Source organism: Rhododendron vialii, chromosome 11a (assembly GCF_030253575.1).
Source record: "Rhododendron vialii isolate Sample 1 chromosome 11a, ASM3025357v1".
Classification (NCBI taxonomy): domain Eukaryota; kingdom Viridiplantae; phylum Streptophyta; class Magnoliopsida; order Ericales; family Ericaceae; genus Rhododendron; species Rhododendron vialii.
This window is the reverse complement of record NC_080567.1, coordinates 5,302,061-5,325,213: the sequence shown is the minus strand read 5'-3', so window position 1 is coordinate 5,325,213 and position 23,153 is coordinate 5,302,061. Positions and strand designations below refer to the sequence as shown.

Genomic DNA, 23,153 nt, shown 5'->3' with positions numbered 1-23,153 from the left:
GAAGCGCCTCCCAGGCACGGGGGACACGCAATTCCTCCTACTAAGGGAGGGGGTCGAATCCCCACCAAATTGGTTTATAAAAGGAGGCGTGCCGCAAAATCTGGTGGAGGAAAACCACCACATGGCATTGTCTGGGCAAGCCTCCTTCACTAAGGAACTCATTCAAGCATGGGATTCACTCCCATTACGCCACCTCCAATTTCACTGGTCACCAAACGACCTCCCGACGCATACTCACCAACTTTGAAAAGATATAGAACTAATTCTCCCATCCAGCGTGCACCACGCCGAGGTTATTTTGGCCCGCGGCTTTGGTCAATTGAGAATCTCAGCCGAACAGTTGATAATGTACGGCCAACCGTCGTACCGCCTCTCCGTCACAACTTTCGACGCCCTTGATCAATCCCAAGGCCTAGGACCAGCCTTCTTACCCACTGCGGAAGAGGAAGACCCAATATCTAGCAACGACACACCAAGGCCCTCCACCCGTCGCCCAGTAACAATCCTATGGTGGAATTGCAAAGGGGCCATCTGCATGAGTTTTTACAAGTACTTTCTTGACACCGTTACACTGCACCAATCGAATTTGGTGGTGGTCTCCAACACATGGATTGGTGGAGATCTTGCCAAGCAGATGAGCCTAACTATTGGATTTGCAAATTCCGCCATCATGGATCCCCTCATCCCTTACTCGTTGGGATGGACGTGGATACTATGGAATAATGAACTCCACTGCACTCCCTTGGGCGCCTACCACAACGAGATTACCGCGCTGATAGACGTGCCGTCTATGTAATAACATCGCCGAAAGTTTGAATCCTTCTAACAACTCACCAGCAAATTATCCCTTCTCCACATAAAAATGATGGGGACTTAGCCTTTTTGTCTAGGCTCTCTCCACTGAAATCGCCGCCGAGCATAGTTTCATTCCATGTTTGATTATCGTACTAAAAAAAAAACTACTTCCTTCTCCTTATTGTATGGCCACAACGCCAAGTATCGCCTCCCTCTTGATCACCTATTGAGATATTGTCTACCAATATTCTCAGCAACCACTCTAAGGGAATCGCAAGCCTAGCCTAATCGGGGGCTCACTGATCATCCCTTTTCGGTGTTTGGCCAACCAGCCTAGCATGGGTTGACTGCCAAAGCGCCGCCGGACTCCATACATGAATCATCATTGAACGCCGCCAAGCATCGCCTCACCCGATTGCCCTGTTGAGATATTGTCTACCAATATTCTTAGCCACCACGCCGTGGGAGTCACAAGCCTGGCCTCGTCGGGGGTTTGTTGACCATCCCATCCTCCATCCTGGGCTTGGCCAACCTGCACGTTTAGCACTGGTCGACAGCCAAAGCACCACAGGATCATCTCCATCCACCAATCGCCATTGAAATCACAATGATATCGAGCGTTGCCTTATTTTTAATCACCAATAAAGATATTACCCGCGATCATACAATTCCCCCCCTCCTGCACGCCTCGATGCTCTCTTTCTGCCAAATTACTCAAAAAGGGGGACAAAGATAATAAATAAATAAAAACACACCTCCCTTCTAGGGACATCTGGAAGATACCCCCCTCGCCTAAAAGCGATGCCCTTCCACACGCCTAAACAATCACGTAACTCCGTCAAAAAAAAAGAGAGAATCTTTTATGCAGTTCGGTAAAACGATAACCAAAGGCAAAACAGTAAATACAAACAAGAGATTGCAAGACAAGGGTATTCCATGCATTCGTTGCCAAAAGCCTATTACAAACGAGAAGTGAAAGCACAAAAAGAAAGGCAAACCACCAAAGGATTCTTCCTCCAATTTTTTCGTTACCAAAGGTTCATTACATATGAAGATCATTACTACCATTACTAATGTTTATAAAACATGATAGTTCAAGACATTACAAAGGAAATGAGCATCAACAAAACAAGAGTGAACCACCCGGCACCCAATCCTTTTTCACCGCCGTAGCCCTTGACTGGCATGACTAGACATATCGAAGCCTCCCGAGAGGGCACTCTCGCGCTCGGCCACTTCACCTTCAAGCTTTTTCTTCCTTTTCCTCAATCGCGCCGCCGTCGCTTCAACTTCCTCCAATTCTTTACTTACCTTCTCCAATCGATCCCGCCAAGCGGGGAGCTCAAGAAGGAAAGCCATCTGGTCTATCCTCTTACGGAGCTAGTCAACCTCCAATTGATAACCTCCCAACGCAGCCAGACCACCGTACACAGATGCAAGCTCCTCAGGCGTAGCCTTGAGCAAGCTCACATCTTCAAGCAATTCCACAAATGATACCAAGGAAACTAGTGCTAACCTCCTCGAAAAGGTACTCATGTTGCCAAGCCGAACAAAGGTACTGGGCCACTGAAAAAAGATGTCGGACAGCAAAGGTCGATGCTCCTCTCGAGCCTCGGCAAACAACACACTAGGCTGCAACGTCACCTTCTCCTTCGTCTCCAAAGTCACGATGACACTCCCATCGGGATAACGCACTATCATCAAGTTACCTTCTTTCCACCAACGATGACTACTGCGTAGCCTTCCCTCATTCGTCTCACCCTGCAAGCTCGATGAATTCTGCACAAGTGATTCACCGCCATCGCCTCTCTCCGTATGGTTAAACCCCGCTTGGCCCTCATGGTCATCATTGGCCTCCTCCTCACCTTCCTCCTCATCCTCTTGGTCACCATCATGGTTATCATCCTCACTCCCTTCTTCCTCCTCTTCTGCCTCCTGCATTTCTTCCTCTTCTTCTCCTCACTCGGTACCACACCCAACGAACGCATATGGTGGAGTGACTTACCCTTCCACGGATGCGCCACTCCCTTGGAAGACCCCCCCTCATCCCCCCAAATGTCATTCATAGCCCTGTGCACCGCCACATTTTGATCGAAAGTACCTATCGCCTCCAAAGAATCCAGCGGCACGTCCAAACCTCTTCCGGCCCCCGTTTCTAAGACCTCCATTCGCGGTGCTTCTATCATCTCCTCCACAACATCGGGTCGAGGCACTCTCCCGGAAGACACCCCTTCATCCCCCCAGATATCGTCCATACCTCCATGCGTAGCTGCATGTTGATCTAAGGTACTTATCACCTCTACGGAATTGGAAGGCACCTCCGAACCTCCTCCAAACTCCATCTCCAGGACCTCCCCTTATGATGTTCTTACCGCCTCCTCCACACCACCGGGTCGAACCGCCTTTGAGCTCTCTTGATCTCCCTTGGAAGTCTACAAAAAAAAAAGAAAAAAGGGTGCAACAACAGCATTAGTACACTAGAAATTTAGCAATAATTTTTTTTTAAAAAAAAAAAAAGACATGCGAAGGCAACAAATTCCAACCTTTCTTCGCTTGCCGAACCTGGCCACCTCTACAACACCTTTCGCAGGCCTCTTTGAAGTATGCTTGCTACTCAATCGTGCTCCCTCTACCTGGCCCTCTCCATCTCGGTCACTCAGAGATACACTACTGCCCACATCTTTCTCCAACATGCCATATGTATTTTTGAGATGCTCTCTCACCCTCCCCAATACCTCGTCCTTAACATATGGTGAACGGGCACCAAACGATGCAAGGGCCGGATCCTTCACCTTCGGCAGACGTAACTCACCATCTTGGCTCATTACATCCTCCACTTCTAAAGACACAGGGGCTCCTTTCACATATTCCATGAAGTGTACCAGGTTATCCTTCCAATACTCCCTATAAAGTTTTGTACATCCTCCCATCCTCTTAGCCCCAGGCAACGTGATCATATTCATTGACCTAAGCTCCGCCGGGAAGCCCGATTTCAAGAACCTTTTCCATGCATCTCCCACATTCCCCGATGGCAGAATCGGTTTTGGCACCCCTTGATCAAGCCCGAATTGGCGTCCAACCCTCATCGGATCATAAGTCACAGAGCCATACTTCCCATTCACAAAATATGGTAACTCCCCCCCCTCATTATACAACTCATCCTAAAAAGCTCCGCTGTGGATGCATCATCTTTATTCGCAAAGGCCACCACATCCTCCTCCGAGTACACATTAAAAGGAAAAACCCCCTTCGGCGTGTTCACATAAGGTCGAGCAACAAACTCTCCCTCAACATCAAGAACGTCGGCAATACTACCCCGCACATCCCGGACGCCACTTCCTGACCATCACGCTGACCGACACACATTCCGGCCCGATTCCCCCTTTTCTCCACCATCATCTGCCCCGAAATCATTCGGCTCCGGTGCAACCCTAGGAAACCGCTCAAACAAGAACATATGAAGAAAGTTGGTGGCCACATAAATTGGCAAGTCATACCTCCCACAAGAACGTCGCGCCTCATTGTGAAGCATATCCAATCTTTTGAGGACCAGGAAAGATACACCAAGTTAACCAATAAGCTAGGAACGCTGCCAAATGTGCTGGTTCCTTTAACCCCGGTCCATCGGTTACTACATGAGCTTCCTCCCCAGCCTTCGATGCACCCAAATCCTTATACCAATATCGTGCCCATTCGGTAAAGGTATTCTTCACTCCACTATGACCCTTCTTCCCCCCATCGAGACCCTTCTCCCGGCGAACGGATTCCCACAGCACATTGACCACACCTTGCTCCGTAGGGGAGAGTCTCCCGGAGGACGGGTCCACTTTCCCTAACATAGGCAGCCTGAGCAGGCAGCCTACATCCTCCAAAGTGGGTCCTATCTCACCCCAAGCTACCGGAAGAGTATGAGACTCCGTACTCCATCGGGACACTATAACATCCATCCACCTCCGCTCCCGCAGAACCACCAACCGCAAACTATTCACCACGGCATGATGGACATCGGCTTTTCGTAACAGCTCCACAAAATCGGCATTCCCCAAAATATCATCCGCCCAAGCTGAAAACGCGGTAGGGGGAACAACATAATTCCTGTAAGCAGACAAGCAGTGCGCAAACTCACCACGCTCAACCTGGAACCTCAGCACTGACTCGGGAGAAATAAAACAGCCTTCCTCCACTAAAACCTCCTTGTACCCTAACAACGGCTCGTCAACCACTTTCCTAATCTCTGCATCTGCCTTTACTAAATGCCACAACTTATCACCGCCGCCTAGATAGGGCGCCCGAAACCAGAATTTCGGACCAGGTAAAGGAGGAGGTGGTTTGTCTTTCTCTGTTTTAAGAGATTTATTGGATCTGAGAGCCGCGGAAGAAACACGTTCCTATCGTGACTCTACCACAGCACCGGCACGGCTAGTGACAAGAAGCTTGGGTCGCGCCGTCATACTTTTCAACAATAATATATCTGAACCCCGGCACCTATCAGACAATCACCAAACAAGACAATCAAGATTCAATTTCGCGAGGGAAGGGAGCCGTATGCATCCCTTTTGCACCCTTGGCAAGAATTGTGTACAACTTTCTAAAGTATGATAAAAAAATTACCTCTAAGAAGCGTTCGGCATAGTCACGATGTCTTTTGGGACACACCCTCGCCACCGAAACCCACGAGCCTAACTTCGCCCAACTCGTCGAACAGCACCCCCCGCCGCCGGTTTGCCTTCTTCCTTCTTGGTGCACTCCTAGCCGAAACCCCAAACCACCTTCTGGCCGAAATCTACTTCCTCAAACCCTCCTAGCTAAAGACCCAAACCCCCACGGTTTGAGCTTCAGTTTATATTTCCTCAAGATTTCGAAGGCCTCCTTCAAGTCCGCTATATGTCCCTGTCTGGTCTTACTTTTCACCACCATATCATCAATATAAACCTCCATGGTTTTGCCTAAGAGCTTTTTGAACATGATAGTTGCGAGTCTCTGGTATGTTGCCCCTGCGTTTCTTAACCCGAAGGGCATGACACTATAACAATATAGTCCTCGTGGTGTAATGAAGGAAGTCTTTTCCTGATCAGGCCCAAACATGGCAATCTAGTGATATCCTCGATATGCGTCGAGGAAACTCATTCGCTCATATCCAGCAGTGGCATCTACTAACTAGTCAATTCTGGAAAGAGGGAAGCTGTCTTTTGGGCATGCTTTATTCAAGTCTGTGAAATCCACATAGACACGCCATTTTCCATTCTTCTTTTTCACCAATATAGTGTTGGATAACCACTCTAGATAATAAACCTCCCGTATTTCTTTGGCTTCCAACAAATGATCTACCTCTTCAATAATAGCGCTAACATGCTGTATGGCTGCCATTCTTTTCTTCTGAATGACTGGCTTATGTTGTGGATCTACGTTCAAGTGGTGGCAGATCACATCTGCGTCTACACAGGGCATCTCCTCTGGTATCCATGTAAACACATCAACATGTTCTTTTAAGAAACTTACCAACTCGGCTTCTTCCTCAGCTAGCGGTGATTCCCTAATTAGAAAATACATATCAGGATTAGTTTCGTTGATATGTATTTTCTTTAAGCCTTCAACTATTCTTTCTGCTGGGTTTCTTCCGACGTCCTCGATAGTCGGTTGATCCGGTACTTCTACCGTATGAACATGATAGGCCTTTGGGACTCTTTTGATGGTGGAAATCAAGCACTGTTGTGATATCTTCTAATTGCCTTGGATTTTTTCAACCCCTTGGACCTAGGAAACTTTACCATCTGATGGTAGGTGGAAGAAACTGCCCTCATTTTGTGTAACCAAGTTCTTCCTATAATCACATTATAGGAAGATGGCACATCTACTACTAGGAAGTCAGTTCGCAGTACTACTGTCCCTGCCCGAACAGGTAGAGTTACTTTGCCCAATGGCCAAATTGCTCCTATACCGAATCCGACCAAGGGGGTCACTAACTATACTAGATCTGCCTGTGTCAATCCCAACTTTTTGAATGCATCATAGTATAGCACCTCGGTGCAGCTTCCTGAGTCCACCAGGATTCTTTCCATGTCATATTCCCAAATTCATAGGGTTATGACCAAAGCATCATTGTGTGGTACCTGGACTCCTCCCAGATCCTCATCCGTGAAAATTATGCCCTCGTTGTATGCTTCTTCGTCACGTCCTCTTTTCTTCCCCAACCGCATTACATGTTGGTCATGCTTAATCTGCCTCTGGAGCAGTCTCACCTCATTTCTCGTATAAGGCTCAGCCAATCCATGTATCATATGGATTATGCCCCTTGGATTTTGTTCGTAATCCAACTCCAATGCTTTTTCTTTATCCTTGGGATCTTCCTAAATAAATTCTTTAAGGTAGCCCCGAGAGACCAAATCATCAACGTGCTTTTTAAACATCTCGCAGTCTTCAGTCATATGGCCCCAGTCCTTGTGGTAGCTGTAGTGCTGATTCGTAGCCCGCTTTGCATCTTTATTTCCTCCCAGGGTTGGGGGCCACTTAAAGTAGGGTTGATTCTTTATTCGACAAAGAATCCTATAAATTGGTTCTTTCCAAACTGTACTTATTGAAAAGAAGGACTTAGGATTAAGTGTTGGTTTTTATTTGTATGGGTCTTTCTCAGCTTGCCCGTACTCTTTCCTTTCCCTATAGGTCTTGGGCTCTGGTTTATCTGCCTTCTTTGTAGGCCCCTTGGCTTGTTCGTTAGCCAACTTGCCATCTTCTCGGAGTATGTCATCTTCCATTCTGGCATGTTGCTCAATTCGCTCCATTAGCCTAGCCAACGTTGCTACCGGATGCATATTTAATGACCAGCGTAGTTCTCCCCGAATAGGCAGGCCAGTTTTAAAAGTAGCAATCGCATGTTCTTCTCTGCAGCTTTCAATCTCATTGAAAGTTTCCCAATATTTCTTAGCGTAATCTCTGATTGGCTCGCTTTCCCCCTGTTCCATCGTGGAGAGGCTTTCAAATGTTTTGGGGACTTTCCTACTTGTTAAGAACCAAGCAGTAAACTCTTCAGCGAGCTGCATCCACCCTCGTATGGAGCGTGGTTCTAACTTATGGAACCAGGATAGGGCTACCTTCCCCAAGCTCGAAGGGAACATCTTACACATGATGGCATCATCCCCAACATGCATGAACATAGCCTGTTGGTAATGTTGTATGTGAGCAACGGGGTCCGCATTCGTCTCGTAAAGGATGAACGCACCGTGCTTCACTTTGCTTGGTAGCCGTGCATCCTGTAACCTCTTTGCAAAGGGGGAAGCTGCCATGTTACTCAGGGCTTGCCTTGCTGCTTCTCATGCAGACATGGTCCCATCTTCTCGTTCCTTGGTCTTATGGGCCCCATCCCTATTCCAATCAGATTCAGGTCTCTGGTACCTTTCTCTGTGGTGCTTCCTAGTCTCCCCCTCCTCGGAAGTGGGACTTGTGCTCCTGCTCCTTTTTTGTGAAGAAGCCCTCCACCGCACTGGTGTTCGGCTCCTTTCTTTTTGTGGAGAAGCTCTCTATCGTCTTGGGGTGGGACTTGGGCTCCTGCTCTTTCTTCCTCGTGAATGAGCCTTTTTGTGTTTCACCATAGCATACCTATTTTCCTTGGAGTTTCTTTGTGAAAGGCCAGAGTCCTCTGGGTGTTCCCGGATCTGTTCCAATTCCCGGATCTCATGCTCTCATTTCTTGATCAGATGAGCATATTCTTCAATTTCTTGCCTCTTCTTGTCAAGGAGATCTTCGCTGTAGTGCACACTCTTTGAATGTGCAACCGACTCTTCCCTTCGGTGGGATTTACTCCTTCTTGTGGACCTTGAGGCCATCCTTCATTCCCTACTCTTGGAGTTGTTATGATCAGTAAGGAGGTAGCCCTTACTCGTGGTCCTCCTATGTCTGCCTTCGGGCTTTCTCAGAGCCTTTGGTGGAGATTTATCTCCTCCTCCATCTAGTAGATTCTTTGGATCGAGCGGTGTTGTTGGATTTTCTTCCACCATGGTCGTATTTTAAAGAGAACTCTATCGTTTCCTCCAGACGGCGCCAATTGTAGGTTGAGAAAAATGAATAGTACCTAGAACAACACTGTATTGCAACGACTACCGTGCTTTTCTGTGGGAACCCTAATGCCTTCGCCGGAACCCTAATATGCAAAATAGATAGGAGATGAGCGCACCTTTGCCTCTCTTAGCAAAGGCCCTCCGATGCCTAAGTTAGTATTACGTACTAGAAAAGAACCCTAATTATCAGTAGGAGAATATATAATATGAATACCACGTATATCGTACCTCTTGCTTCTAGGTTTACCTTTGTATTATAGACATACAATGCTTGTTCTCCAAGCATCCTTGTTGCCCTAGGACTCCTACCTTGTATAGGAAACCTAAGATATCTTGGATTCTCGTTCCCTTATCAGTTCATTACCTCAGTCCTTTTAGGACTCTTTTCCATAACTGGCCGAACATCCCATTCCCGTTGGGTATCTTTCCTGGATCTTATATTCTCAGGATTCCATTCCTTTACGGAACACCACTGTCCTGGAACCTCCTAGAGTATTCCTTCTGCTCCAACACTTGATTGGAGTTCTTCCCTTGTTCGGTTATCTCATCGTCGATCAGACTGTTTGGACCAGTCACTTCACATGTAATTGGTCATTTATCAACTATTTGGACCAATGTCGTCTTAGGAGCTTTCCTCCTGTTCGGCCTTCTTACTGCCGAGCAAGATACTTGGACCAATGACTTCACATGTCACTGTTCCTTTATTAGTCTCTTGGTCCAATAACGTCTCATGTTACTGGTTCACATCCCTGAACACCATCTTGCACAACGAGTGTCCCTATTGCATTTATACCATGGTCCCCACGTATCACGTGTTCGACCCTTATTTGCACCTGTTTGGGAATACCTCCATACATGTATTGCAAGACAATGGTCGGGCAGTACAATGGCTCATCATAGTCGAGGGTTGCTAGGCATCCCGGGAGAGCTTGTCGCCGGCGAGTCGGGTAAGATTGCCAGAACACACTAGCGAGGCTTGTGCGGTGCAGAGTGTACAGGAGAAAAGAGTTCTATTTTGCAAAAGATATCGAAAATCCCCTTTGAAAATGCCTTTCAAGCTTGGCTTTCAAATTTATTCGATTCTTTGGGAAAAATGTAAGTTCCAAAGTTTGAATAATAAATCTCCCCAGTGGACTATTCGGATCAGAACCATTATCACACGGCTTATCACAATACAGCGCACGGTCTTGTGATACGCTATGCGGCCCACCTATTCTGTTATGAGACTATTCATCAGTACCCGTAGCAGCGCTCGGTGTTCTAGATATCCCGTGCGTAACTTTTAAAGATATCTAAAAATACCCAGCTACCGTCTTACTTCAGAATGACACTCCTTTCTTCAAGCCATGAACGAGAAACAAGTTTTGATGTATTTGACCATTTGAGAAAGCAAAAAGGCATTGCTTAAGAAATAAAGCATGGCTTGTAGATATGGTCTTGTTCTGAAGATACTGATGACAGACATATCAGCAACAAAAGCAAGCTTAACGAAGGATGGTCATGATCCAGACAGTTTGAACAAGAAAGCAGCAACTAACAAAAGACCGTGCACTCGAACATTCTATGCCGTGCGACACATCAAACTGTCGCACGGCGTAGTATCTTCAGCATAGTGGCTGTTTTATTTTCAGGAAATGATTTTTAAGTCAAAACTTAACCAAAAGGAGTTAAGCCTGACAGCAAGAAAGCCCCCTCAGGGCCAGGACAGAGCCTAGCCTAAGGAAACTTGATTTTTACCTTTGATCTTGAGCTTGAATGGGGGCGGACGATGAGAAATGATAGCGGATGATGAATGATGTGGGGGGACGAGATCGGGTGAGAAAAGATAGGTGTGGGTGTGAGTGGTGGTTGAGTGTTTCAGTGGATGAGGTCTCAAAGTTAGTAAGAGACTAACTTTGATGCTGAGGAGAAAAATGGAGTAAAGTGCTTAAAGAATGTCTTTTGGGAATAACATTCTCAAGGCTTGGAAGTAGAGAGTGGGTGTAAAGGCAAGAAGAGAGAGGAAAGTTATGAAGCAAGGCCCCTTTTCCCTTGAGTGGAGGGGTGTATTTATAGGCAAGAGCCAAGAATTTTGAATTCAAATGAGGGAGGTGTTTTTCTAGGTGGGCTAGAAGTGCCTTTTTCAGCTAAGCCATTTTGTAACTGTGGCTCAAGTGAGCATGGCCGACAGCTTTCTGAGCCAGTCGGAACTTTACCTGAAATGCCGTGCGGTTAACCTCATGACTTCGTATGGCATAATAAATTTTACTACGCTGTGCGCTGCAAAAGTGTTCCACGCGGTATTCCAAGTCTGGTCCAAGGCTTTTGGGTTTTTGGTTTGGGCTTTTTTGGTTGAGGGAGTCCTTTATCCAAGCTCTCGAAGGTATTGTTTCCTTTATTACATCATCGGGACATTCAAAGAACCTCTGAGGCCCAGATTGGGGTGTCTACACCACGACCTCGCATGCACCTAGCTCCTGAATTCTACGGCCCATTATTGGAGATAACTGCTGCCAACCTCCTCCACGATCACCACCATAGCTGGCAGTCGTGCAAAGTAGTATATAAACAGCAGATGATATGCAAGTAAGGTACACTCTCTATTACTTCCTTGAATTACAGAGCAAATAGTCTTTTGTCAACCATATACTAACTTAACTATCGGAGGGTCCACGACTGGAAATCCCTTCGGTCATTGAACTTTTTGCAGGAACCATCTCGAAGACGAAGCTCGGATTGATTGTCCAGATTTTGGCTTCAACAATTTTAATAAGTATAGAAGTTACGAGACACACTAAAATGTTATGATCCTAGTGAAAATATTTTTTTGATAGGCAATAAAAATTTTATTAAGAAAACTTGAAAAATGATACCAATACAACCTAATAACCACATTAGTCTAGCCCACTCCAAGAGCCCAAACCTAACCCTAGGCTTAACTGCCTCAAATCGCCGCCGCCATCAACATAACACTACCAACAACATCACGCCACCCATAACACCACCTCCATCATCCTTTCCGCCACCAACCGCGACCCACCACCACTAGATCCATCACCGCAGCCCTTCACCACCACCAGCCACCAACACCAGAAAACACCACCTCGAAAACAGCCAACACCAGTCAACAAGTAATTGGCCCTGCACCGCCGCGAACTACTGGATCCCAGTAATGACTGTCGAGGATTTGCCATTTTGGTCCTCACAAACGGTTTGAGGCACCAAAAGTTGAGCACTTCCTTACGCCGCTTCAAGACCACCGAATGTCACCACCACCCGATCTTCCACAACCACGCCTCGACACCACCAACTGCCACCGAACCTTATCCATTAGGACAATCAATTATCCCTAGATGCACCAAAATATTATGAATCATAGTGAAAATGTTATGAATCCTACTACTGAAAAGGTAATAGTTTTATAATAAAAATTACGAAACACGCAAAAATATTATGATTGAACCATACAATAGATGCATATGGTATACATTTTTAATGAGTGTTTATTGTAGACTCCCCCCACTATGCCATTTTTTTCCATTAGCGGCATTAAAAAACTGCCGGTAATAGTCTGAAAACCGCCGGTAAAAGTACATTACCGCCGGCAAAAATAAATTACCGCCGGTAAAAGTTTCGTCGGCAAAACAATTGTCGGGAATACAAAAACGGCGGTAAATTACCACCGGTAAAGGTTTCGGACTATTAACGGCGGTTTTTGTACCGCCGCTAATAGTTTCGGATAAAAAATGACATTGCCGAGATTCGAACCCGCGACCCGTTGATTAATACCCGAGCACTTACCCACTAAGCTACATAAAATTATGTGTTTTATTAGAAAAATAATAATATTTATATTATAATGTATTATTACCGGCAGTTTTTGCTTACTGCCGTTAATAGTTACTTTTATCGACGGTTTTACATTACCGCCGGTAATAGTTACTTTTACCGGCGGTTTTACTAATGCCGTTAATAAACGGCGTTTATAATTACCTTTTGCGGCGGTTTGTCATTACCGCCGGTAATAGGACTCTTTTCCGACGGTTTTATTACCGCCGGTAAAAAAACCGCCGGCAAAGGCAATTTTTGGCGTAGTGCCCCTAACGTCATATATGTCATGCAACTTCCCTTTTGGCTTATTAATAGTCTCACCATGCCCCTTTTGCGCTAAAGCTGAAATTAACCTGATTAAGACCTAAGGCCTCGTTTGATTCAGGGATTAAAACAAACAGGATTAATAGTCCTAAGATTAGTAATCCTGAATTATTTGTCCTAGTACTAATTTAGTTCTGAATCCTATACAATCACCTGTTTGATTTGGGCAGGATAAATATTAGGATATCCCATGCTTGGTTCTGTCACTAAATTTCGGGATTAATTTCAGGACTAATTCTCTCTCCCCCTCTCTCAAGCATTCCAACCAATTTCTAAGCATTTCAATTATCAGTGATCATTCTACAAGCAATTAACCATGCCTAGTACTTGGTTTTCAATTATCAGTGATAAAATTGTATTTTACTTGTCAAAATTGTCACAGAACATAGTTCACACCATACTTTTGTAAATCGTACAATACTTTTCTTTACAAGATGGAAAATAAAGAGAAAAATTAATAACCAAAATCCCTCCCGTCAGTCCATTCATTCAAGCCAAAATAGAAATAGAAACAGATCGAACATAAACCTAGGGCTTCAAATCGAAATCTGGTCAAAAACCTAGATTTCGAAATCCATTTGGTCGAAAACATAGGGTTTCAAATCGAAATTTGGTTGAAAACCTAGATTTCAAAATCTATTTGGTCGAAAACCTATTTCGAAATATATTTGGTCGAAAACCCAGTCAAAGACTCCAAGAAGAACAAGAACAAAAGAAGAATAAATACCTGCTTCGATTATGGAGATCGCAAGGTCGGTCTTCTCCTCACAGCCAATAACTCAGGTGTAGAGAGAAGAGAGTGAGAGAGAGGCGTAACGATGAAGATCGAGGAAGAACAGTACGATAGCTGAGGGTTTTGTTCTAAAACGATGGCATTTTTGCAATTACCTCCAACTTCCTTCCGCGTCTCTTCTATCCTGGATAGAACAATCCCTACCCCCCAATGGGATGAAACAGTGATGGGCATATAGGGATAGAAATTGTCCTGGTATTAACAATCCCAGCTCCTCAAGCGGGAACCAAACATGGAAAAATGCGGGATTAGGCGCCCTTAGTCTAATCCCAGGCGCCTAATCCCTGAATCAACTTTGGATAATTTTGCATGAGTGATGAACTAATACAATGAAACCATGAAACATTACTCGACTTTTCGAGAGACCTCTAGAAGTATTTAAGAAACGCGAAATAAATACAGTAGCTAATGCAGTCCACATCTTCTGAATTAATCAAACTCGGTTATTCGAATCAAACGTTGCTTGCGTGAATCAAAATCAAACGTTGGGTTTACACATTGATTAATTAATGTTTCACCTTATTCCATGAGTCCAAGAATTCGGACCGTTTTCTGAGTTCTGGGACTAGGCCTCGTTGAGTTGCCAGGAAAGACAGGAAAGGATGGGAAAATCAATTTTTCCATAGCTTTTGTAGTGTTCAGTTGGTAGGAAAGTAATGGGAAACTTGTTTTTAAGTTTTCCTGCAACATTTACTTTCTTGCAAAAGTGATCCGGCCAAAAGTATAAGATTTTGCGTCATGAGAAAAGTTTTCTTCATTGTAGGGCCAAAATAATTGACGGGTAAGAATAAAAGTGAATGACGCCAATACCAAAAAATACGAATGAGGTTCTTAGAACGTGTAAAGACCCTGATTTTTGACGAATAAAATTTCAATAAATATTTAAATTTTATTTTAATTACTCAGATATTACTTTTAAAATTCCTTCTTAATTTCTATAATCCGTCATAATTAGATTTTAGTCCTTTAAAATTTTATTTCTTGACTAGAAATCCTACGTGTCAAGTAGAATTAGTTTTCAACCGACTAGTTGGAGGAACCGGACTACCAATTCACCTAGTTACTTTTCCCTAACCCTAATTGGACCCTTTTGACCATCTTTGAATCTTGCGAACCCCTCCTAACCCTAATTGAACCATTAGGCCTTTAGAGGTAATCATTATACCCCATGACTAGTCATTCAAAGCCATACCTATCATCATTATCTCTTTAACCATTGGTTAATAAATGCTAGGGAAATTCTTATCCCTTGGATAATAGACATTTGACTTGCCAATGTGTGTATGACTTGGACAAGACAAGTCATAGCCATCATTTTGCTTCCAAAAGAAGCAAGTCATGCCATGCATGCAAACCTAGGGTTATAGCCATAAGCCTAATTATTCTAGGGTTACTTTCCTAGATACATATATATATACTTATATTTATATATATATATATGTATATATATACATACCTACATACATAGTAAAGGAGAGAGAGAGAGAGAGAGAGAGAGAGATGTGTGTGCATGTGTGTCCTTGACTTGTACACTTATACAAGCTACCTTTTTAGTACTATGTAGCCATAAGCCTATTTCCTATTTGCCAACCCATTTCTAGTCAATTTCTAGCATAGAATCCTAGCCCTAATCATCCTAGATTTGATTCCAAAGTAGCCTTTAATCATCCTAGAAATTGACTACAACCTAGACCTACGAATGACTAAACATGGAAGGCTATGCCTTAGCCTAATCAAACCATACCCTAGACTTGTAAGACTTGCCAACCTAGACTATGATCACCTAGATTTACCTAGATAGCCTGAGATCCTACTTGATTTTATAGCCTTATGCCTAAAGATTGGATTTGACAAGTCAAGGAAGGCTTTCAATCATGATTTTCCCTTTTAACCATTAGACAATATTTGCTAGGGAAAATTTTATTCATTGGGTAATTGTCACGACCCTGACCCGCCCCTTGAGGTCTTAATCTCGACAAATGCCAGTGATTTCTCAGTAAGGCGAATCACAAATTAAATATCACCTAAACAAGTGATAACCAAACGAGACTAAACATAACAGCAAAAGCAAAAGTCAACTTTTATTGATATCAAACCAAAGTCTTACATAAGTTTTACGAACCAAAAGGTAAACCTCTCAGAGCTGTGCTTACTTACAAACCCAAAAGCTAGCAAACCATATACAAAGCTAAGTGTCTACAAGCAAAACTTCCTTTCTACAAGTTTCCAACAAAAAAAATACAACACGTCCCAAAAGTAAACACGCCACCACACTACGCATCGCTTCCTGAAAGGTGGAAAAGAAAATCCATAAGCCAAAGCTCGTGTGAATGATTAATACTTAACTCACATGCCTTCCATTGAAAATGCAAAATAATTTGGTAATATTTCAAAACAAAGAATTCAAATCCATAAGCCAAATATAATGCACATTCCGCTCTTCAAAATTCAAAATTCAAAAGCTACCGGGCGTCCCCGGTAGTGGATAAGCCAGACGTCTACGCATTATCCCAAAACACACACCAACCTCAAACACCCTTGCTAGCCATTAAGCCGTCCCCTAGCAAGACCGAACGTTGGGAATGCCATTAAATAGATTCGCAGATATTTCACAAATAGGTCCACCTTTCATTGTTATCCATGGAGTACATAATTTATAAAATATGTTCAAATAAGCTCGATAAGGAAAACAAGTTCAAAACCATGTGTTTAGGGTATTAATTCACTCACCTCAGCTTTACGAACCACCCAAGCTTCCTAAAACAATTAGGCAGTAAAAACATGATTAGAAGATGCTAAACAAGCCTATTTTTATGAACATAAGGTCCTAAGGTAGACATATGAAGTTAAAATTTGACTTTGCACAGAAATAACTAAGGTACAAACTCCACATACTTTTTAAGGTTTATGAATCTAGTTTCAAAATCAGAAATCGGATCGCGATTTCATCGCTCGAGCTAAAAAATATGACCATTTTCCTAACATGTGTCTGTGCAGTCAGCACAGTCCGAAACTGCGCGCTGCAAGGTCGCGAATTTTTACAGAATTCGATACTTTGATTCTGATCCCGAAATTTTTACCATAGATAGAAAACTCAAAGAGGAACTCTCAGTAAAAATCTCATAATTTTTCAAGCTTAGGAACTGCCTCAAAAAAAATCCATAAAATCAGGACAGATACGAAATTTCTACTCTGCAGATTTTCAGAAAATTACCTCTTGTTCTTCCTGCGATTTTCAACTCTTAAACCCATCCAAACTACTTCTAACTCACATCAAAACCTCACTAATCATGCTCAACCTCATAGATATAGAAGAGCTACTCCAAGAATATCAATTTCATGCATCAAAATAAGTTTTAAACACCCAATTCAAAGAAACAAGTAGAGTTCTAATCCAAAGCCAAATTCATCTTGTTCCAATCATCTAAAGTATGAATTCAACCCCTATGATATGAAATTTAACATAAAAATCATGGAATCAAGTAGGAGATGTAAGAATTACCAAGTTAAATCTTCAATTTCAAGCCAAGCAAGGTTTTCCCTAATTTTTCTTTTCTCTCTTCTTCTTCTCTTAATCGGTCTCTCTCTCTCTCTCTCTACGTTTTGATAAGAACAAAAGAAAGAAAAAAACGTAGAGGACCTGTTTTGTTTTGCTAGGCGTAGGAAAAATTATTGAGTGTGTGTGTGTCATATGCCAACTTATGTTCCAATTTCATTTAGCTAGCAAATTAAGCCCAATAACTCACATATTAAGCCTTAAACACATCACATAATTAACTTAAAACATAATTAAAGACTACGGGTACTACACCCTCCCCCACTTATAGAAGTTTGTCCTCAAACTTAAGTTACCTTGTATTGGAAAGAGATACGGATACTTCTTTAGCATGTCCTCCCCCGTTTCCCATGTCGCTTCTCACCTCACGTTGGTTAGTCCACCACACTTTAACTAACTGTATCACTTTGTTCCTAAGAACTTTGTCCTTTCGGCCTATGATCTTTTCCAGTGTTACCTCATATCTCAAGTCTCCCTGAAGTTCAGTAGGTGTTGTCACAAGCAACTTTTCATCGGAGTTAGGCAAATGTCGACGTAACATGGACACATGGAAAACATCATGAACATAGGATAACTCTGGCGGTAACACTAACCGATAACTCACCTCACCAACCTTATTTAGAACTTCAAATGGTCCAACATACCTCGGTTGTAGCTTTCCCGCCTTTCCAAACCGCTTTTTCCCCTTCATTGGAGACGCTTTCAAAAATACGAAGTCCCCAACTTCAAATTTCAACGGTCTCCTTTTCGAATCTGCATAACTCTTTTGCCGACTCTGTGCTGCTTTCAATCTTTCTTGAATTACTCGAATTCGCTCGGTAGTTTCGTCAGCAGTAGCTGGTCCTTCTAGTCTCCTCTCCCCCACTTCAGTCCAACATATCAACGATCGACATTTCCTCCCGTATGGTGCCTCGTATGGTGCCACACCTATACTTTCCTGATAACTATTATTATAAGCAAATTCTACCAGAGACAAATGTTTTTCCCATGCTCCCCTAAAAATCCAAAACACAAGCCTGTAGCATATCCTTCAAAACCTGTATAACCCTCTCAGACTAACCGTCGGTTTGTGGATGGAATGTTGCTCTGAATTTCAATTCTGTGCCCATAGCCTTTTGTAAACTCCGCCAAAAATTAGAAGTGAACCTCGAATCCCTGTCTGACACAATAGACACTGGAGTACCATTTAATCGTATAATTTCCTTAATATACAATTCAGCCAACTGCTCCAAACTAAATGAAACATTTACAGGCAAAAAGTGAGCAGATTTTGTTAAGCGATCCATAATTACCCATATCACATTATTACCTTTCTGTGTACGCGGCAATCCCACAACAAAGTCCATCATGACATGCTCCCATTTCCATTCCGGTATAGGCAAGGATTGAAGCAACCCTCTGGATTCTTATGCTCAGCTTTAACTCGTTGACACGTTAGACATTGCGAAACAAATTTAGCTACCTCCCTTTTCATACCTGGCCACCAATACACTTCCCTAAGATCTCGGTACATTTTGGTGCTTCTAGGATGCACTGCAAATCTGGATTTGTGAGCCTCCTCCAAGATTTGTCTTCGAATTTCTGGTACATCAGGTACACAAACCCTATTTCGAAATCTCAGCACACCATCTCTAAAAGTGAAATCCTCCTAGGTTTAGTTTCAAATGCCTCGATAATGTTCTTCAAAAATTCATCATCCAGCTGTCTTTGTATAACAGTTTCATATAACATAGGTTGAACAGTAAAAGCAGCTAATATAGCATCAGTGCCATGAATAGAAACCTTTAGTTCCAACTTTTCCATTTCTCTAATCAATTCTCGCTGAGAGGTAAGTAAATAACACAACTCACCTGAAGATTTTCGACTCAAGGCATCCGCAACTACATTAGCTTTACCCGGATGATACTAAATCGTCAAATCATAGTCCTTCATCAATTCAAGCCATCTACGCTGTCTCAAGTTCAATTCCTTTTGCGTGAAGAGATATTTCAAGCTTTTATGGTCCGTATAAATCTCACATGATGCTCCATACAGATAGTGTCGCCACAATTTCAAAGAAAAAATCACTGCTGCTAACTCGAGATCATGTGTGGGATAATTCTTTTCATGCAATTTCAGTTGGCACGAAGCATAAGTGATCACTTTTCCGTGCTGCATCAGAACACAACCCAAACCCCGATATGAAGCATCACTGAAAATCACAAATCCCTCTATCCCCGATGGGAAAGTCAAAATCGGTGCTGTAACTAGCTGTTCCTTCAATTCTAAGAAACAACTTTCTCTCTCCTCGGTCCACACAAATGGAACTTCTTTCCGTGTCAATTCAGTCAACGGCCCTGCAATTTTAGAGAAATCCTTTACAAACTTCCGATAGTATCCAGCCAATCCTAAGAAGCTGCGAACTTCTGTCACTGTAGTCGGTCTTGGCAAATTCATTACTGCCTCAATCTTTTGTGGATCAACTGTAATACCATCCCCACTGATCACATGTCCAAGAAATGCAACACTAGATAGCCAGAACTCACATTTCTTCAGTTTGCCAAATAACTTATTCTCCCGTAGTGTTTGTAGAACCATCCTCAAGTGCTTGGCATGTTGTTCCGGAGTCTTAGAGTACACTAGAATATCATCGATGAATACAACAACAAATTCATCTAGATAATACTTGAACACTCTATTCATTAAATCCATAAAAGTCGCCGGTGCATTAGTAACCCCAAAGGCATGACTAAAAATTCATAATGTCCATACCTCGTTCTGAAAGCTATTTTCTCAACGTCCTCCGCTTTTACCTTTAACTGATGGTAGCCCGACTGAAGATCAATTTTAGAAAATACCCTTGCTCCCTGCAGTTGATCGAATAAATCATCAATCCTTGGAAGTGGATACCTATTCTTGATAGTGACCTTATTCAGCTCCCGGTAATCCATGCAAAGCCTCATCGTACCGTCTTTCCTCTTCACAAATAAGACCGGCGCTCCCCAAGGCGAGATACTTGGTTTGATAAACCCCTTGTCGAGTAATTCCTGCAATTGAACTTTCAGTTCCTTCAACTCCAACGGTGCCATTCGATATGGTGTCTTAGAAATCGGTTGTGTCCCCGAAACAAGGTCAATAACAAACTCTATCTCCCTGTCAACCAATAGACCAAGCAAATCCTCCGGAAACACATCAGGAAACTCATTAACAATAGGGATATCTTGCAAGGTAGTTACTCCAGATTCAGTAGTAAGAATTGAACACAGATAACCTCGACACCCTTTATTTATCAACCTACGAGCATGCATAGTAGATATCAAATAAGGCGGTGGAACCACTACTTTTCCCTCAAAAATAATATCTCCCCTATCTGGTATCTGAATCATAACCCTTTTGGCAATACAATCTATCGTGGCAAAGTTGGAAGTCAACCAATCCATCCCCAGTATGACGTCGAAATGACTCATATTTAAAGGAATTAAATCTACTAACAGATGCGCACTTCCAACTAATATATCACACGCCTTATAGACTGTAGAACATATAACACCACTACCCATAGGTTGTGACACATGCAATTCGTAGCCAAGTGATTCAAGTGGTCTAGTCAATTTAATAGCAAACTGTGAAGAAACAAATGAATGCGTAGATCCCGAATTGATAAGTACATGAGCTAAATGACCACAAATATGGAGAGTACCTGACACCACCGAATTTGTGTTTTGAGAGTCCCCTGGCATCATTGCAAACATCCAGCTTTGCCTCTTTCCCGAATCTAACCTCGCTCTTGAACTTTTCGCTGAACTAGTAGTGGCTGTTGGTCTTGGCGCAGATCCCGAACCCATTGAAGCCGCACGTCTATCCACAAATCCCGACCTTGGTGCATTCGTACAATTTCTCATCAAAAGTCCCACCTGTCCACGTTTATAACACGCTCCTGCATCTCGATAGCATTGCCCAGTATGTACCTTACCACACTTCCCACATGGCCGGTTCTGATTTCCTCCAACTACTACCTTGACTCCACCCAGATGTTTCGGTATTCTGCTTTTTATATGGATTGTTGCCTCCCTGATTCCTTGGTGGCGCATAACCGACTTGTCTCCTTTGTTCATTACCAGAAGTGTTCGGTTTCTCGTTATCGGTTTCTGACATTAAAGCCACATTCAGTACATCTGTATATGTTGGCAGCCTAAGCATCTTGATTGGCTTGCGAAGACTATCCTTCAGACCTTCCTCAAATCTCCTTGCTTTAAGATTCTCCGTTGAAATCATGTGCGGTGCGAATTGACTCAAGCCGGTAAAAGCTTTATCGTATTCGGACACTGTCATATTGTTTCTGTGCTTCAAATTAATGAACTCAGTACATTTGTTGTCCTTCAAAGTTTGTGGAAAGTACTTCTCATAAAACATCTCCTTAAATCGAGCCCAGTTCACGTTTTGTTCCCTTTCTCTTTGTTGTAACCACCATCTATGAGCTTCTCCTTCAAAGTTGGAGGTAGCAAGAACCACCTTGTGTGTTTCTGGACACTGGCCCTGAATAACTGTAAATATCTTCTCCATACCCTGAACCCAATTGTAAGCCTTTAACCCATCAATTCCCCCTTCAAAGGTCGAAGGTTTCATTTTCTGAAAATCTTTGATACTAATCGGCTCAACTCTAGCAGGTTCTCCCATCACAAGAGGCCGTGGCTGATTTTGCTGGGCCATTACCCCAAGTAATCCCTCAAGTATCCGCTCCATTCTCTCTAACCTATCTGGAGGTGGATCTGAGGTTGTGCCCCCTCTGGAATATCCCGATGCCCCATTTGCTAAGTCAAAAGAGACAAAATTTCACATTGTACAATTTATATAATGATCACATAAATTTTGCGCATATAGTCATGTAACAATCACTTTAATAATTTCATAGCATAGCATCCAATATTGCTCACTTAGCACATAGACTTTACTTGTCCTGAAGCTCCGAGGGTTTATGTGTGAGTCATTGCTAACCGTGCATCTCATTGCCCTAACGTATTGCTCATGCTCAGATACCAAAAACTTTGTCACGACCCTGACCCTCCCCTTGAGGTCTTAATCATGACAAATGCCAGTGATTTCTCACTAAGTCCAAATCACAAATCAAATACCACCTAAACAAGTGATAACCAAAAGGGACTAAACATATCAGCGGAAGCAAAAGTCAACTTTTATTGATATCAAACGAAAGTCTTACATAAGTTTTACAAACCAAAAGGTAAACCTCTTAGAGCTGTACTTACTTACAAACCCAAAAGCTAGCAAACCATATACAAAGCTAAGTGTCTACAAGCAAAACTTTCTTTCTACAAGTTTCCAACAAAAAAAAATACAACACGTCCCAAAAGTAAACATGCCACCAAACTACGCATCGCTTCCTAAAAGGTGGAAAAGAAAATCCATAAGCCAAAGTTCTTGTGAATGATTAATACTTTACTCACATGCCTTCCATGGACAATGAAAAATAATTTGATAATATTTCAAAACAAAGAATTTAAATCCATAATCCAAATATAATGCACATTCCGCTATTCAAAACTCAAAATTCAAAAGTTACCGGGCGTCCCCGGTAATAGATAAGCCAGACGTCTACGCATTATCCCAAAACACACACCAACCTCAAACACCCTTGCTAGCCATTAAGCCGTCCCCTAGCAAGACCGGACGTTGGGAATGCCATTAAATAGATTCGCAGATATTTCACAAATAGGTCCACCTTTCATTGTTATCCATGCAGTACATAATTTATAAAACATGTTCAAATAAACTTGATAAGGAAAACAAGTTCAAAACCATGTGTTTAGGTATTGAATCACTCACCTCG

The 23,153-nt window shown here is 42.9% G+C and overlaps 2 protein-coding genes across 2 annotated transcripts; both read right to left on the bottom strand.

Moving 5' to 3' along the window:
* Positions 1 to 7,403: 7,403 nt before the first annotated feature.
* LOC131306806 (uncharacterized) lies at positions 7,404 to 8,075 on the bottom strand. The gene has a single exon (XM_058333231.1). It carries the CDS (start codon positions 8,073 to 8,075, stop codon positions 7,404 to 7,406), a length of 672 nt encoding a protein of 223 aa, XP_058189214.1.
* Positions 8,076 to 12,837: 4,762 nt separating this feature from the next.
* Positions 12,838 to 18,318, bottom strand: LOC131306805 (uncharacterized). Its single transcript, XM_058333230.1, has 5 exons — positions 18,297 to 18,318; positions 17,694 to 18,193; positions 16,854 to 16,916; positions 16,504 to 16,530; positions 12,838 to 13,020 (listed from the first exon to the last, which is right to left on the bottom strand). Exons 1-5 carry the CDS (start codon positions 18,316 to 18,318, stop codon positions 12,838 to 12,840), a joined length of 795 nt encoding a protein of 264 aa, XP_058189213.1.
* Positions 18,319 to 23,153: the final 4,835 nt, after the last annotated feature.